Source organism: Lepisma saccharinum, chromosome 14, assembly GCF_977018435.1.
Source record: "Lepisma saccharinum chromosome 14, izLepSacc3.1, whole genome shotgun sequence".
In the NCBI taxonomy this organism is placed as follows: Eukaryota; Metazoa; Arthropoda; class Insecta; order Zygentoma; family Lepismatidae; genus Lepisma; species Lepisma saccharinum.
Genome location: NC_139242.1, coordinates 26,330,130 through 26,348,020, shown reverse-complemented (window position 1 = coordinate 26,348,020; position 17,891 = coordinate 26,330,130). Strand labels below are relative to the sequence as shown.

General features: G+C 38.6%; 1 protein-coding gene across 1 annotated transcript in view; it reads right to left on the bottom strand.

Moving 5' to 3' along the window:
- Positions 1–6,987: 6,987 nt before the first annotated feature.
- Vps50 (vacuolar protein sorting 50) overlaps positions 6,988–17,891 on the bottom strand; it is a 44,597-nt gene continuing 33,693 nt past the window's right edge. The window contains exons 15-18 of the mRNA XM_083135284.1: positions 12,484–12,645; positions 11,295–11,416; positions 9,916–10,105; positions 6,988–8,602 (exon numbers count right to left, since the gene is read on the bottom strand). Coding sequence (XP_082991410.1) covers positions 8,489–8,602; positions 9,916–10,105; positions 11,295–11,416; positions 12,484–12,645 — 588 coding nt within the window. The 3' untranslated portion in view covers positions 6,988–8,488. The remainder of the gene's footprint in view (positions 8,603–9,915; positions 10,106–11,294; positions 11,417–12,483; positions 12,646–17,891) is intronic.

Genomic DNA, 17,891 nt, shown 5'->3' with positions numbered 1-17,891 from the left:
TCTGATTCTGAAAGGTTTAATGCAGGACCGGGCTAAGAACTGGATGGATAGGAACGAGGGGAACTTCAATTCATATGAGGAGTTCAAAGAAGCGTTTCTCACTTATTTCCAACGTCCCCTGCAGGTCGAGAGGATGCTGATGCAGGTGCGAAACGAACGATACGACAGGAGCGGAGGACTCACGTATGCCCAGTACTTTTGGAAACGGTACAATGAGTTCAAGTCTCTGCAACCCCAGATGACTACGGCAGAGATAATAGCCGCTCTGGTGTACCATTTTCCACACGAAATTCGTTGTCACCTCAATGGAGCATGCGTGTTTGACACCGATGCAATGTCCCTCACACTGGAAAACCTGTTTCAGTGCGAGGAGGAGAGGCAATAAACCAGAGGTGAGAAGTTTAGCAAGCTGCGGCGACCGGAAGATGATTCGTCGCACCGGAATAAACACCCGCGCGTTCATCTAGTCCAGCAGGGATGGAGAGGACTGCACTACGCTCCAGGGGCTGAAAGGAACCGCCAGCTGCAAGATCCACCTTCGCCGCGACGGAGACGCCCGTTCAGGGGCAGGAGACGGCGAGGGGGCCCAACTCATGCGTCGCCAAGGAGAAACGACGGCTTTTTTCAAAACGGCCAAGTCCGGGATGGATTTTATCAGCAAAACGCACATAGCAGATCGGTCAGCCCGGAGTCAGATCGAGGAGATGCAGGACGCCGTGGAGCGAGAATGCCATGGAGCCCAGCGAGAGACATGAACAGGCCAAATTCGAGACACGGTTCGCCCAGGTACGAGAGAGAGAGCGACGTAAGAATGCAAGCTGACACGTAAATGCTCACATCTTGTACTGGTTTTGTATATATACTCTCCATATTATGTTTATATTCAGGGTGTTATGTATCTGGAAGGTCGCAGTGTCCGTGCAGTTCGGAGAGTAAATTTTGTATACAGGGTGTTCATGTATTTGTTTGCCAATTTTTATATACAGAGTGTTCAAGGATTTGTAACCAAAAAATTTCTGTCCCTGTGTAGAGCGAATTTTTTACGCTTACGAAATCCTTGGAAGAAGAAGGGGGGCGAAGTTGTGACAGTCAGATTTACAGTCATTATTATTATTATTATTATTATTCATGTCTGTAGCGGTAAAAAGATGTGTTGATTCAAAGTGTTGAGTGTTTTAATTTGTAAGAATACATATTTGATTTTTGCCAAGCCGACGGGAGGAACGAGACGTTCGCGTGTCTTAAGGGTGATTACCTGAAGGGTCACGTTATGCGTCTAAACCTTAGGAAATTCGACCGTAATGTCAAACATTTAAATATCTCGGTTTCCAGCAGTCTGATTCATGTGAAACTTATACCAGCGCAGCAGCATGTGTGCAAGGACGGATGTGTGGAGTTTCGTCGCAATCAAGCAACAATTACGGACGCCAGATCAAATCGGTTGTAATTGATCAGTTTGTGGACACCGGTTGCAATTGAGCTATGGGCGACGGCCAGGCGGAAGCTTAATCCGCACATACCGAACTTCGAGCACGGCCCGTCCAAGTTGGGAGACAATAGAGTGAAGTGGAATGACCTCTCCGGAAGCATCACTTCAACGAGCGCCTAGCGTCCTTTTTCAAAATCCAAATAAAACAAAGGACATGGTTTTTCGATACACAGTCTTACCGCGATCCTTGTAGCAAGAGCACCTCCGTGCTACCTCTCCGTATACAGTTTTGCCGCGATTCTTGTAGCGACAGCGCCTTCGTGCTACCTCTTCGTATACAGCGGACTTTGTTGTGTTTTGCGAACACCAGTGTGTGATCAACCTCTGGGCGAAGTTGAAGCGACACAGTGTTTCCGTGATTACCTTACGCCGTTTATAGTTTTTGTGAAACGAGGAACACCGGAAATTATGGTGGGCTAGAGGAAGAAGAGAGATGAGGGCGTTACCCTCGATTCGCCCGATGTCAAAAGAAACGACGAGCCATGCCTACAACATGCCAAGAAACGACGAGCTACGCCGACGACGCCTACCAGCCGCCACAGAGAGAGAGATGTTGAACGCCACCCTGTCGATGCCCCGACGACGCCTACCAGCCACCACAGAGAGAGAGATGTTGAACGCCGCCCTGTCGATGCCCCGACATGCCGACGACGCCTACCAGCCCACGGAGATGTTCACTGACTCCGAGAGGAAGAGAAGCCGAGGAACCTGACGTATGAACGCCCTTCGCATCTTCATCGTCGCGACCAAGGAAATCTTTCGTGTGAATACTATGTGTTTTCAATCGCCCATAAAGACGCCAGGATGCACCTTGGAAGCTGAGAGATGGTAATGTATTCATCTGTGTGATTGTCAGCACGTGATGGCCCGATTGATTTAGAGAACACCCTTGAAATTCGTCAACATTTTGAAAATGCCCACACAACTCGAAACTTCATATCAAAACTCCCGTCGCGCTTGTCATCTGTAATTTATTCGTCTCAGGTCAATTTTTCTTATTCCTTGTGATATTTTTTTTAATGACCTTAAATTCATTGTTGTTTGTGCTCCTTTGTATTTGTTTAAAGTGCTTACTATTAGAGTAAAGCGCCGCCCACTTAGTTGTTTAATCTACTTGAGGTTTGTTCATTTTTATGTGTCAGTGCTGTGTCGCTGCTAGCTACGTCAGGTCGCATATGTGATTATTTGTTAAAGCATTTGCCTGGTAATATGAATTGCTCGTCGCGGCGAAGTGTTTAAGTCCCGCCTGCTAGAGAGTATATGTTTGCGTCACTCAACGGAGGTTATTTGTTATGTTTGGAACCACGTGAGGTCTTGTAAAAAGGAAAACGACCGCCCACGTGAATGTAATTGCAGTTGAGACGCCTTTGTTTATGCCGGACACGTAATGTATGGTCACCGTGCCGACCTAGTTTCTTTTTAAAAAAAGGGTGAACTTAAGTAAGGGCTGGCTAGGATTTGAGTAGCACTGGAGCAAAATCACAAATGACCTGGTTAGACAAAAATTAAGGTAAATTTAAATATGAATGCAATCATTAGGGCTTATCGTCATAAAACCTGTACATGTCATGTATCATTCTTTGTGTCGATGACCCCGTGAGAACTGAATGTGTGAATGAATGTCAGTGTGTGAAAGAGGGGGAGATGTAGTAAATTGATTCTTGTTTTGTTATGAATAGAATATACTTTTTATTTTCATGTTAATTTTTGGGCTATATCATTTCGTACGCATGTCACTACCCGTGATTTTCAGGTATGCAGCTAGCCGCTTCCCGGCTACAGGTAAAGAGGTGGTAATTTGAAAGTATATATGTTTTTTTTATTCAATACGGCTAATTACTATGCACTGTTGGTCACCGGTTCCTACACACGAACTTAACCTGGACCTGGCCGCATGGTCGGCAGCCATCTTGATGTCCGCCATCTTGAAATCAACTTCAGAAATTTAAATGGGAAGGTTGTCGTGCGACTTATCAAAATGGGCTAGAATTTCACCAGGAAAACAATTGTGACATTTGTTTTCAACTAACTTTAATTGTTGCAGAGTTAACAATACCACAAAGTTATGGCTCAATAAGTCACTTAACACCCCCAGTACAAGGCCACTGCGACATGGAACGTGAAAATGGCGATCCAATCGTTGCCTGGCCAAGGGGAAACCACTCTGACATCACCTGCATGGTCGGCAGCCATCTTGATGTCCGCCATCTTGAATTCAACTTCAGAATTTTAAATGGGAAGGGGGTGATATGATATATCAAATCAGGATAGAATTTCACGAGAAATGCAATGGTGAAGGTTTTTTCAACGTATCTTTAACCAGTAAAAAGTTATGACTGAATTATTTTACCAATTTGCTCCTTTTCGAGGTGTTACAAAAATGCCTTAAAATTTGTTTAGCACATCGGTATTGCATCGAGATCAAAGTGACGTCTAGGGAGAGAAGTTCGCATGCCATTGTACAAGATTTTAATCGTATACATCCATGAAGAGCTGTGCATTATGAATGGTTGTCACGAACAATTACAGTGTGATGCTTCCATTAAATGAAAAGTCCTTCACAGTGACAAGGCTTATGTTCATAAGGAAGTTCATAAACAGAATATTTGATGTTTTTTTTATCTGATAACTAATTTTCGACAGATAAAAGCTGAATGGTTAGTGCTGGTAAGTCAATGGTGTGGCATGCTGTGTGGAACACGATTGGTTAGTAAATTTTCCATCAACAGAACCTTAAATGCTTAGGGCTACTTGGATTTGTTAAATAAACAGGTTTTTTCATCCTTGCTTATGGAAGAAGGTACTTTTTACAGAGTTTTTTTTCAATAGGGAGGAACACCAGAACACTATGGGAATGTTGTGAAGCAGTTTCTGTTCAAAGTTAGTTATTAGATGACAAGGGTCGCATATTAGTGGTTAGTGCTGGTAAGTTAATGGTGTGGCATGCTGTGTGGAACACGTTTGTTTAGTCAATTTTCCATCAACGGAACCTTCAATGCTTAGGGATAGTTGGATTTGTTAAATAAACTGTTTTTTTGATCCTTGCTTATGGAAGAAGGTACTTTTTACAGAGTTTTTTTTCAATAGGGAGGAACACCAGAACACTATGTGAATGTTGTGAAGCAGTTTCTGTCCAAAGCTAGTTATCAGATGACAAGGGTCGCATATTCTGTTTATGAACTTCCTTATGAACATAAACATTAGCCTTGTCACTGTGAAGGACTTTTAATTCAATGGAAGCATCACACTGTAAATTGTTCTCGACAACCATTCATAATGCGCAGCTCTTTGTGGATGTATCCGATTAAAATCGTGTGCAATGGCATGCGAACTTCTGTCCCTAGACATCACTTCAATCTTGATGCATTACCGATGCGCTAGACAAATTTTTAGGCATTTTTGTAACACCTCGAAAAGGAGCAAATTGGTACAAGAATTCAGTCATAACTTTTTACTGGTTAAAGATACGTTGAAAAAAACCTTCACCATTGCATTTCTCGTGAAATTCTAGCCTGATTTGATATATCATATCACCCCCTTCCCATTTAAAATTCTGAAGTTGAATTCAAGATGGCTGCCGACCATGCGGGTCACGTCAATGTGGTTCCCCCCTTGGCCAGGCAACGATTGGTCATCACCATTTTCACGTTCCATGCCACAGTGGCCTTGTACTGGGGGTGTTAAGTGACTTATTGAGTCACCCTGTATATTCTGACTGAGTCTCACTCTGGTTACGTATTGGGGGTCGAAACTTACACGGGCAAAGGAGACTTGGATAATTCAATAATTGCACTCTTTGACTGCCTTCTTGCTCCTTACTATGGCAAGGGTCACACAGTATACATGGATAGGTATTATTCAAGTTCATTAGTGCATTCATATCTTTGGAAAAAGGAGACTCTTGCTGTGGGAACAATACAAGGAAACAGAAAACATTTGCCCAAAAAACTGAAGGAAATCAAGCTAAAAAAGGGAGAAATGACTTTCTATCACAGTAATGAACTCATGTTCTGCCAATGGAGGGACACTCGTGATGTATTGATACTTAGCACAAAACATGGAGCTACTGTTTCAGAAGTGTCGGCAAAATGTAAGGGAGGTCGAGAGCAGAAAATAAAGCCAGATGCTGTATTGGATTATAATCAGAATAAGACTGGAGTTGATCGGAATGATCAACTTGTGAGCTACTATCCTTTCAAATGAAAATCATTGAAATGGTGGAAAAAGATGTTTTTCCGTTTGTTCATTAGATCAGTGGTGAATGCGTATGTAATTTAGAAGAAAGTAAACAGGGAAAATCATAATATGTCTATGGAAGAGTTCATCATTAAAGTAGGAGAAGCACTACTGATCAAAGCAGGCAAAGATATTCAAGGTCAAACATCAATGTCAAGTACAGCAGATAGGCTAATAGGCCACCATTTTCCAAGGAAAATCCCCCCCCCTCCCCCTTTACAGAGAAAAAGTCAAGGCCCTGTAGGTCATGTAAAGTTTGTGGAGACAGGCACAAAAAAGAAACTGGCAAGTGGGCAAGAAAAGACACAACATTTTATTGCCCCAGCTGTGACGTTGCTCTCTGTGTTCCTGAATGTTTCGAACTTTTTTATACAAAAGCTAATTACCTGTAATTTGTAATTATTTTTTGTTATGTGCACATAAGAAGTATTCTTATGCAAGATTCAAAAGATGTATTGATAGTTTATGTAGTTTTTGCATTGTTAATTATTGAAATTTCCAGATTACGAACTTAAAATATCTCTATATTAACATTTGTTACAATGTACTTTTTTTTCACAAAACATTGCTGAAAAAATATTCAAAAATGTCTGAAAATGAAAAGAAAATTTAACAAATTTTTGTTCATTGAAAAGAGTAAGTTTTGTAGATTTAAGAAATGTGTGGTAAATAAAAACAAATTAAAAATATTTTTTTCTATCATTTTTTGAAAAACAACCAAAAACCGCAGACCAGAGGTAAAAATGCTGTATTATGAGGCCAGACCCGAATGTGTTAAAAACATGTCCAAGTTTTCGACTCCATCTTGAAGCCATCATCAAGGTTGGTTGAGAGATGGAAGGCAAGAAGCAGAAAATCCAACAAAGCTGACACAAAAAGCAGTGACATAGTTTCAATCTATGGTTGAAGTGCAGAGGATTGGTATCCCCCCAGCTGTTTCACTGTCACCATGTTCAATCATAGGAGCATTTCCAAGGCTAACTCCAACGCTCAACCAAACATCCTTTCAGCTAACATTTTCCACTTAAGGCACTGGTTTTAATGTGTTTTTCATCATGCTGTTTATTTCTGTTGTGGACTGAAATGGATTCTATCTTGCTCGCAAAAATTAGTAATAATTTTGGAATTACTATACTATACTTGATTTATTGCACACGTGGGAAACTTAACAATGAGAGAATTTTAGGAACAACACAACACTACAGGGGCTTTATCCAGAATTTTCCATCTGGGGCATGGATGTCTAGAAGGGGGATGGGGGGGGGGCAATGAAAGTCAATCAAAAATTATATACTTCACACACAATTTCATTTCAGCCATAGTTATATGTATTGAAAGGGAATTGCAGGAACATAACTGAAGCAATGATTTTATGAGGGGGGACATCACTATTACAGGAGAATATGTGCCTTGTTTGCCCCCATCACCCGTGGATAAAATACATTGCTTATCCCTTCCTGGGTAAAATTCTGTGGACATCCATGACTTGGGTTGTAAGTTCATAGTTAGGATGGCGTAAGGGTAAATTTAAAGCCAAAGTTTCTAAAAATAGGGCCTTTTGAAAAATTGTAGGGGGTGTTCGGGTGTAGATAAATCACTGCAACACACATATTATGATGCTATCAATCAATAACTATTTAAATTTAGGAAAATATAAAGGATGTTTATGATCTGTACACCTTACAGAAAATTAATGTCATGCTAAATTTATTATTTCACTATTGTTTAATAATGCAATAATTCCTCACTAGATCGTAGGGAGAAGATGCCACATGTAGGTTTCAACCATAAAACCTTGGAATCCATTGTGTGTGTGTGTTGGTGAGCAAGCATAGAAGTGACCACATGATGGATACTTCGATTGCTCCGCAATGATATCATTTACTTATGATTATTTAATAGAACTGATGGAGCCAACTCTGCCTGTTTCACTCCTTCACGTCAAACCAAGACATTTGCAAGTTACAAGTTGATATTGGTGTAACACTTTTGTTCAACTATTTAACACTAAAAACAAACTGGATAGCATTTATTCATGTGAGGATGTTTCTTATAAATAATAAGGTGCACATTAAAATTTCATACTAACTGGTACAATGTGGCTTTCCGGAGTTTCTTTCATTTTTTGCAATGACATAAATATCATGTTCCAAGAAATATTTTACACACAATGTGAAATAAAAAATAGCAAATACTCATAAGTATGATTCTTTGTCACAATTGCATAATTTTTCCTAGATTCATTCACAAATGTTAGACTCTGCAACATGTAAAGTGCTGTTACATAGTAAAAATCTGTGTCAAATATTTGTTTGAATTTACATACTGAAAAACTACAGTAATACAAAAATAATATTTTTACAGTATTAACAAAGAGTAACAGAGCTTACATTACTACTACTTCAATCACTGATGCAGCTTAAACTGAAGCTTTAAAATGAAAGTACAATTCTCACATATACTACAATGAAGTATCACTTCGTTACTAATTAAACAAGTGTTAATCAGTGAAGCTAATATTTACTCTATTTAGAAAATCATCCTTCAAGGATGTACATTTTAAGATTTCGTCTTACATTTACACATACGGATGAAGATAAAATTTGTTGGCCTTGTTTCCATCTTGAATGAACATTTACATTTCATATCAACTATGTGAGCACTGGAATGTTATTAACAATGCAATTCGTACCAGTCATCATGAAGAGGCCACACGGTGGCATTAAGACTTCATCACAGCTATACATCAATCGTCACTCTCTACTATCTTCCTGCTTTATCCATTTCTTCTATGAAAGTAATAAGTCTTTGTCTTGTCTTCTTGTTGTTTTGACAAGTGCAGTTCACCAAAGCTATGAGGTGTCTTGGTGAGTATTCCTGTTAACGAAAAGGTAACAGCATGTCAGGATACGAGCCAATCTTAGGGCATTGGCAAATATCTTACTTTACGGCTGAGCTCAAACTGATGTTATTGGTATGACATTAAAAAACTTCTTACCTCACGTGCCGGCAACATTCTTGTTTATAAAACCACACAAAACAAATAAACAGCACAATACGTGACAAGCTTTCGATGCCATTTCAATAGTCATCATCAGGGCTTGTCGAGATACTGCGAAGAAGATGCATTCGAGGTTCCAATGATGCTACTTGCTGTGTCTGCCAGAATGTCATTGTGGTCTTGCAGTGTTGTTAAGTTCCAGGTTGTTCCGATCCGATTGATGACTGAAGAGGATGTATTTTTCTGTTTATGTGTCGTACAATCAGAACCTGGAACCTCATCATTGGAACCTCGAGTGCAACTTCTTCACAGTCTCTTGACAAGCCCTCATGATGACTGTTGAATTGAGTCGAAAGCTCGGACTTTCATTTCAAGCTGTCCGTTTGTTTTGTGTGTTTTTCAACAATGATGTTATTGGTGTTGGCCGATACCAGCGATGTCAGAACTGGAAGGTATTGATTGGAATTTAATCAATGACACTGGCTGATATTTTTTCTGGAGTTGGGTTTTACACAATATTTCAGTGGCGTAATTCAGATAACATGGGATAATACGCCCAGCAAGATTTGCAAAATTTTCACATGACACTTTTGAGTATTATAAATATCCTGAGAATTATGCCAAATGCATAATTTTCATTACTTTTACAACAGCATTACTGGGAGAAATGAATTTCATGATTAGATGAAAACCTCATTTGAAATTATGAATATATAACAACAAACAGTTTCGAATGTTTAATAATGAATTTTCGCAAGTTTTATAGGGGTATTAGGAAGTGCTTTATAATACTAATGATTGGGGAAGTAAGTTCAAAGCTTCACTAAACATTATTTACCAAAGAAATAATGATTTGAAAAGCAGCTTATGCAGAGTGGAGTACTTACATAATAATAATAATAATTTGAATAACTTACAATTTTCAAGCATCAGTGTCGTCGGTGGAAATTGAAAAGAGTGTCAGTTCAGAAAGAGAAAATCATATGTCTTCCACAACTTTTGCAAAATTCCTGGGTATACAACAATAGGGAAAGGCATAAAAAATAAAACTGCAGTTTTAGTAGCCAGAACCTTATTTACCTGCAATTGCCAAAAGATTCCAGAGTGCCCCAAATATGAATCGTCTTAGAATGTCCCTTCTGTAATGTTTGGATTTTAGTAATATATTGTATGCAACCATTCTACTTACCGGGTGTTCCTTCAGCCACTTTTCCAAAGTGTCTTCTGGATAATAATAAGCTTTCACATAATTTTCAACATATTCTCTATTTGGAATCGGCCTAAGGTCCATTATTTTCTCAAGTTTTGACAAAAATTGAGTGAAGTCTAACTGCATTAAGCCTCGACCACCATTGGAACACTTCTTGGCACTTGAAAATCTGAAACAGTACAAGTCATTTGTCATAACAAGTACACTCAATGTTATCTACATAACTGCGAGACACTGTACAATTTGAATGTATGATTTTGTCAATCATCCACTCTCATTGATGGTGTAAACTTGGTTTGAGAAATATGGTATACAAAATCAAACAAATAAGAATCCTTCCATTATATTTCTAGTTGATTAAATTACATGCCATATCCTTAGATCCCCCTTGCTCACAAACGTACCCAAACCTGATCAATTTTCATCCCTTCATGTACCCTCCAAATCCACGCTGCCACTGGCAAATTAACCCTCCACTCCAAAAGAACCTGTCACACCTGAAACATCATGTATAGCCTTACCTACAACATCTATGGTGACTTTTACAGGGAGAAACACCATCAGCCCTCAATCTCAGGGTCAACAACTTCTCCCTCTACCCAAAACCAAAACTTCAATACCAACAATCACAATATACCTTTCAATGACTGCTTCCAGGTAGTGATGATCTACTCCTTACTTCACTCTACCAACACATCAGTATGGAAAAGATGGAAGAGGGCCCACCCCCCTGATCCAAATAAGGCCACTCAGTAACTGTAACTTTTCTAACCAACTGCCATCTCCGCTCCATCATCCCCATTCCTAACCCTCCCTTCTTCTCATCACAATGCATGCCTCCATCCCCCACTCATGGATTTTGACAAACCTAATAGGTACTATATTGATATCAGTTGATATAACATATTGGTAAAATTTTATATAATTTTACTGTTCTGATCATATATATAAGTAGCTTGCAACTGAGAGTGAGCTAACTTCAACCGATATTCATGAAATTTTGAGTTTCCACATTGCACAATTGGATAGTTATTTCTGATTAATTTTGAAGGCTCTCTCTGCCTTCATTCACTAAGGGTACAGCATCTGGAGCGGAAACTCGAAATTTCATGTAGGCTTCACACAGGTAATACTTAAACTGCGTTTACCGTATTCATCAATTCATCATGAATTCATGTGTATGTCATGTAAAATAGCAAAATTTACCTGCATGTAAAGCTTACAACAGATCTGGCACATTATTTTTGCACCTTTTTAAATATTACAATAGTACAATACAGTATGTTATCTATACATTTTTTTCAAATTATATGTACTCTAAGCAATAATTATGAATTTCAGAAAAATGATATAATTACCCTTCTACAAAGGTTTGTGATACAAGGTATATCACATGCTCCCACAATATATTGTGAACTTCATGTGGAATTGGCACATGACCACTGACTTCTTCCATTCTCATGCTAAATATTTGAAGTTCCTACATAAAAGACAAAGAATGTAAATTTCTAAACTACTGTGTGATTAAGTCTTGAAGCTTTCCTGGCGACGAATAATGAATGAAAAGATTATCTCGGGCTACTGACTGTAATATCGGCTATCATCTTCAGGGTAGAAGATGAGAGTGATGTTAGCTCTCGAAAGCTTGGAATCCTTTCCACAACTCACCTGGTCGATAGCCCGAGATAATCTTTTGAACAATACTGTGTGATTATAAAGAATTATGAATAGCATGCATAGAGTAATATATCTGACTGTACTTCCAATGAACAGGAAAGCTAGAACTAAACTTGTTAATATTTTCTCTCTTCAGATTTATTAACCATTAGGTTTACTTTCCTTCATATTTTTGGAATTATTAACATAATATCACTTGCAGTTTTTTGCAGAACATATTCAGTTTCCTTACATTTCAGGCATGAAGAATCCAAAAGGCTTTATTAGAGCTCGACTGACCTTTTAACCAATGCCAGTGAAGCCTTTTTGAAATTTCTACTCTTTTTGAAAAAAACACTTTTACCATTCAAAATCTGAAAAATTACATTGTTCTAGAGCATTTACATGAATCTTCATGTTGTCTAGATATTATCAATAGTTTAATAGACTTACCGCAGTCACATGATAATATCTAGACAAAAGCAAACCACATGAATGCTCTAGAAGGAATTCTAAGCAAACACAATTTTTCAGATTTTGGAATATCATAGCAATTTCTAAAAAAGAGCAGAAATTTTGAAAAAGGCTTTGCTGGTCTTGGGCAAAGGTCGAGCTGAGCATTAATGCAACCTTCTCCTGGACATTTTGGATACATTTTTCACGTTAAAATATGCTATGCAGCTTAAGAAAATATTTTCATGGAGTTTTAAAAATAAAAGAAGAAGAAACAATGCACAACACATGTTTTAATTATTAAATTAGAACTGTGATTAGTTTTACATGAAAACTCAAAACTAAAATACATTAATTTGTGATTGTATGAAAACCCTCTTAGTCAACTGATTTGCACAGCACATCAAGAAGTGTAGCTTATTTAAATAATGAACTCACCCTGAGGAGAATATCCACATATTGACTATGCTGACTCATTACTTCACGTACTTCCCAATTCACCTTGTTTACCATTAAAGTCAAAATGTACTTGTAGTCCACTGCATGTGCTGCTACACACATGTAAACAGGACGACGAAGTTCTACTGTTACTGACACCGTCTGAAGTACAGAAAAGAGTTTGATTATAGGAGAGGAAAGAAAAAGTAAATAAGTATTTGTCACAAAATGCAATTCCTGAAATATAAAAAGCACATTTAGAAAAAACTATGTTTGCTGTCACATATCCCAGTGATTCACCCAATTTTGGAGAGCTTTCAGATGAGGTGCAAAATCCTGGGGTGAAGGAGGGGGGCAGGGGGATTCCCCTCAACAATCTTGTACTAAAATATCCCACCCATCAAGAATTTTTTGTTACAAGAATGAAGACATGCAATTAGTTTTAACTTCAAATATACTTCACTAGGAAATAAATAAAACATAAAAAGAACAAAGGATGATATCTGTCTCTGTGTGTGTTCAAGATTTGATTTGATTTGAATTTAAAATTTTGGGTGCGTCGGCACTGAGGCTATCTTAGACCTGTCACGTTCAGGTGTTCACCCTCCGGAGGGCTACCCTTGTGAGGGCAGACCTCACCCTCACACTCCGAAAGACTTGTGAGGGTGAGGGCAGTGGAGGGTGAGGGCTTCGATCTCAGAGGGTGAGGGCAGTGGATGGTGAGGGCGGTGGAGGGCAAGGGTGAGAGCGATCTCGGAGGGTGAGGGCAAGGTCAACTCCAATGTCAGAGGGTGAGGGCGGTGGAGGGTGAGAGCGATCTCGGAGGTGAGGGCGGTGGAGGGCGAGGACAACTGTGATCTCAGAGGGTGGTGGAGCGCAAGGGTGACTGTGATCTTGGAGGGTGAGGGTGACTGTGATCTCAGAGGGTAAGGGCAGTGGAGGACAAGGGTGACTCCAATGTCGGTGGGTGAGGGTGGTGGAGGGCGAGGGTGACTGCGATGTCGGATGGTGAGGGTGGTGGAAGGCGAGGGTGACTGCAATCGTGGAGGGTGAGGGTGACTGCAATCTTGGAGGGTGAGGCTGTGTGGAGGGTGAGAGCATGTGGAGGGTGGTGGAGGGCGATGGAGCCTGAGGGTTATGGCGAGCCCAGATTGAGACACGAGGAGATAGGATTAAATTTAATTTATTTTTGTTTTCAAGAATAATTATTTCCTTCCCCAATATAATATACACATTTTTCGATACTATTTTGTTCCCATTGTAACTTACAAAAAGAGATATTACGATTTATTCGTGATGATCTTGTACAAATTTCTATGAGCGTCAAATGGCTATTTCTGAGGCATTAAGGCATTAATGGAATTGAAGCCTAATTCCAAGAATTATCTGCACATTCCACCCTGCTGGTAGATTGTGTGCGTGCCTATGGAACCATGAAGAATGCGCTGGATGATTCATACGAAAGCGTCCGCGGGAAGGAAAGACTGCTGGTACTTTATTTTTTGGCAGATATTTTCACTTCACTAGAAGGTCTTTATTTAGACATAGAAAGAACAATCCAGTACAATTAATGCCCTTAATGGATGGGTAGTAATATTCGGAGATATTTGAATCCATATGTAAAGTAAAACCACACACAGGTACCAAATAACTTCTAGCCATGATTTCGAAACAAAAATATTCAATGTTGAAAAAACACACGTCTTCGTTTTATTATTTTTCTTCTTCAAATTTGTTTCATCTTTTAAAATCCGTGTTTTAAATGTGCTTAGAAATCTGTGTTCCTTCTGAGTAAATTTGAAAGGTTTATGGGTCATTTCATGTCAATTCAGTCAGACCATGCTACACATGATCTCAAAGTTTGATGAAATTTGACGCATTTAATCCTTTCATGGTGGTGAGAAATGACATTTTTATTGTCTCTACCTTGATAATTTTATCCTGAATTTTAAAACTGCCCTGCTCAAGGCCATGGCTGCCACTGATGGATTAACTTTGCAATTGCGATAACTAAAATATATACATGATCTATATATAGTGTTGCTCACAAAATGAGACACGATACGGGATAGGCTTTTTGAAATTCGAGATGAAACTGAGTGCCTGTCTCGTCTCATTGTAACTTGAGATGAGACACGAGACAATACAAGATGGCTCGTGAAAAGTCTCGTCCCATCTAGAAACTAGAAGAATTACAAACAAAAAACATTAAACATTTGCAAATATTTATTTACTTGGAAAAACGTAGTTTCCTTGGAAACCCAGATCAGCGTTTATTACGTTTAAAAAAGGATAACGTACAAAGAGTAATGAAGGTAGAAAGGTAAAGTGCTCCCCTGTGCATAGCACCACGCCATGAACGTGTATAGGGGGTGGGGGGTAACACCCCACACTTTCTTGATCCGGTCGTGAGTGGGGGTGATGTGATCAGCATCATGCCCCTGACTGCCTTTACCCCCCAGGGTTTCCCCCAGGTACCCATGTTATTCGACACTGGGTGGGCACCGGGGCCGCTTCCCACATTAGAAAAGTTCCCAGATTTGAACCGGCCGGGGATCAAACCCGGGAACGAATATCTAAACTTTTTTTTTAATATTCTTTAATAATGGGAAGTAACCCATCGTTATTTCCATTTTTCAATTTATTCAAGGTTATTAATTGTATGTTGTGTTAAAACTCCAAATACAAATGCAATTCATACAATACAGATTCAGTTTTTGTGAAAAGAATTGTGATAGGGAATGGGCAGTTCAAGATAATATTGTAAACTGCATAAAGAAAATTGAGGGCTTTGCTTCTTTAAAAATATATATATGTATTATTTGCTTATTCTTTTAAAAAAGTTCCTAGGGCCTCCCCAATGGCGCAGTGGTAGCGTCGTCGCTTTGTAATCAAAGGGTTCCGGGTTCGATACCTGGTGGAGGCACAAGTGGTTCGGATCCCACCTTAAACTGTAGGTCCAGTCCTCATTAGCCTTACTGTGCATAAAGTGGACTTAAAACACCAAATCAATCAATCAATTTTAAAAGTTCCTGTTTCTAACGCCCAAGAAACATTTTATGAACCTTTTAGGAAATCCTTTCTTTTGTGTCTTGTACGAAGTATTGCAGTTTTGGATAGGTTTTTGTATTCGCACTACACACATTTAAAATATATATTTTTTGTTGCTTCCCAGCGGCAAGCTTAGAATTTAAAGAAAACAATCCATTGTTGTGCAGCTATCAACCGAGTGGACCTGTTTGTTACCCCCTAGGCGACTTTCTGAAGCAGATTCCATTCTCTCTCAGTATGAGGAAAGTTGATATCTGGAAATTTTTGTCAAGACAAGACACCTGGCCACAGATTCTGGTCCTGGGAAGGATTAAATGAACTCTCCCCCTTCTCTGCTCTTTTAACAAGGAAACAAAGAGATAGTTGACGTCTGTGCTTTCAGTCAGCTTTGAAATTTTGGCTTAGGTGATTCCACGAAAATCTTTAAAAGTTGCCAAATGTAGCTCTTCTCCCACGCTACAAATTTTCAAGTTTGCAATTTAATTGTCATAAAGCAACTGTTACTTGTAACTAGTTGCTTCCAATCAATGCTTCATATCGACTGAGTGTTTCTTTCAGGGTGCGGCACTATTATGGGGGAATATTCCTTGTTACACCCCCTCAACCAAAAATAAAATCTGCGTATGTCCATGATTATTGATTATTTGATTGATAGCATACCCTTATAATTAGTTATATTAGAGTGGATGGTTTAGAAGTGGTTATGTCCAGGGCCCTTGACTGACAATAACCCTCGAGAATGAATTATGTCAATTTTTTAATCAATAGATTTAGATTGATTGATTTGTTGTTTTAAGTCCACTTTATGCACACAATGGTAGCATCGTTGCCTTGTAATCAAGGGCTCCCGGGTCATATAACAGGGTTCCCACGCAAACTCCAAATCCATTTTCCCTGAGTTTTCCAGAATCCTCATATTTTTTTCCAGAGTATTGAATGCACAATAAATGACTACTATAATTTTACAATGGCCTCCTCGATTTCCCCTCATAGCCATACCATCCTCACCTTCTTTATTACTGTTGTTTTCTGATGCAAATAACAAAACTAGTTCAATAATAAAATAAAATTACACTTCTTTGCATGTAATTAAGAACAAAGATGACCAGTTTTCTAGAACTTTAAACAACTATGAAACAATTTCTAACATATCTGATATAGAACATTGAAATATTTTCACACTTTTCATACATGTTTATATATGGATACAATATCAATTAATCTGTAATGTATACAATAATAGATAAGACACACAAATTATTGGAATTTTTAAAACATATAAAAATGAAGTGACAATTATTAGTACCGATTTAAAAAGGAATAATAAATTACTGAGACTGAAATATAAAACAAGAAATGTACTTAATGTCTGATACAGCAAATTAAGAAACTTTACTTCTCAGAAGCTTCAAGTTTTTTTAATTGTTCTGCAATAGCCTTTGCTTCTTGTTGCATCTTTTGTTGTTTGACTTGTAAAGCACGGATCTCACTTGCTTTACGTTTCATTTCTTTCATTTTGTCTTCTTTGTGATCACATTTCTTTCTCATCTTCTGCAATGCTTCTTCGTATCTAATACGTGCACCTGTAACACTCTGGATCATCTCTTTGCTTACTTCTACATCTGACACATCTCCTGCCACTTTCACTGCATCATAAACTTGCCGAATAGCCACAACAGACTCTTCTTTCAAGTTTTCTATTAAACCCTGCTTATTTACAGAAAATCCACTTTCCACATATGCTTTGCCATGTGATAAAATCAAAACCAACTTAACAGTGCTCCAAAACAAGCCTAATCTAAGATGAAGAAGTGAGGAATGCTAGTACGTAATGGTAAGTTCGTGACAGTTGCAAGTGCAAGTTTGATGGGGGGTTAAGTATACACCATTCGACTGGCCTTCACCTCATGATATTCAATTTCTGGCATATCTGTTGAGAAAACTATTTCACTACATGATATTAATGTAGATCTGCTGGTCCTACAAGTAATTCCATTTTACACATATGTGAGCTTTTGAGGCACATAAAAATTCACATGTCATGTCATGACTATAACAATAGTTGAACATGATCAAAAACTTAAAATATGAACCCCACTCACGACCGGATCAAGAAAGTGTGGAGCGTTACCCCCACACCCCCTATACGCCTTCATGGCGTGTTGCTATGCACAGGGGAGCACTTTTTTTTTTACAAGTATTTATGAACAGTATATAATTCATATATGGCACTAGTAAGTAAATATTTAAAATTCTGTTCTAAATGCAGTATATACACAATCAACAATATTGTACACAAAAGATGGCAGAAAATAAATATTTTCCTAAACAGGACACTCCATTTTTTTACTATTTTG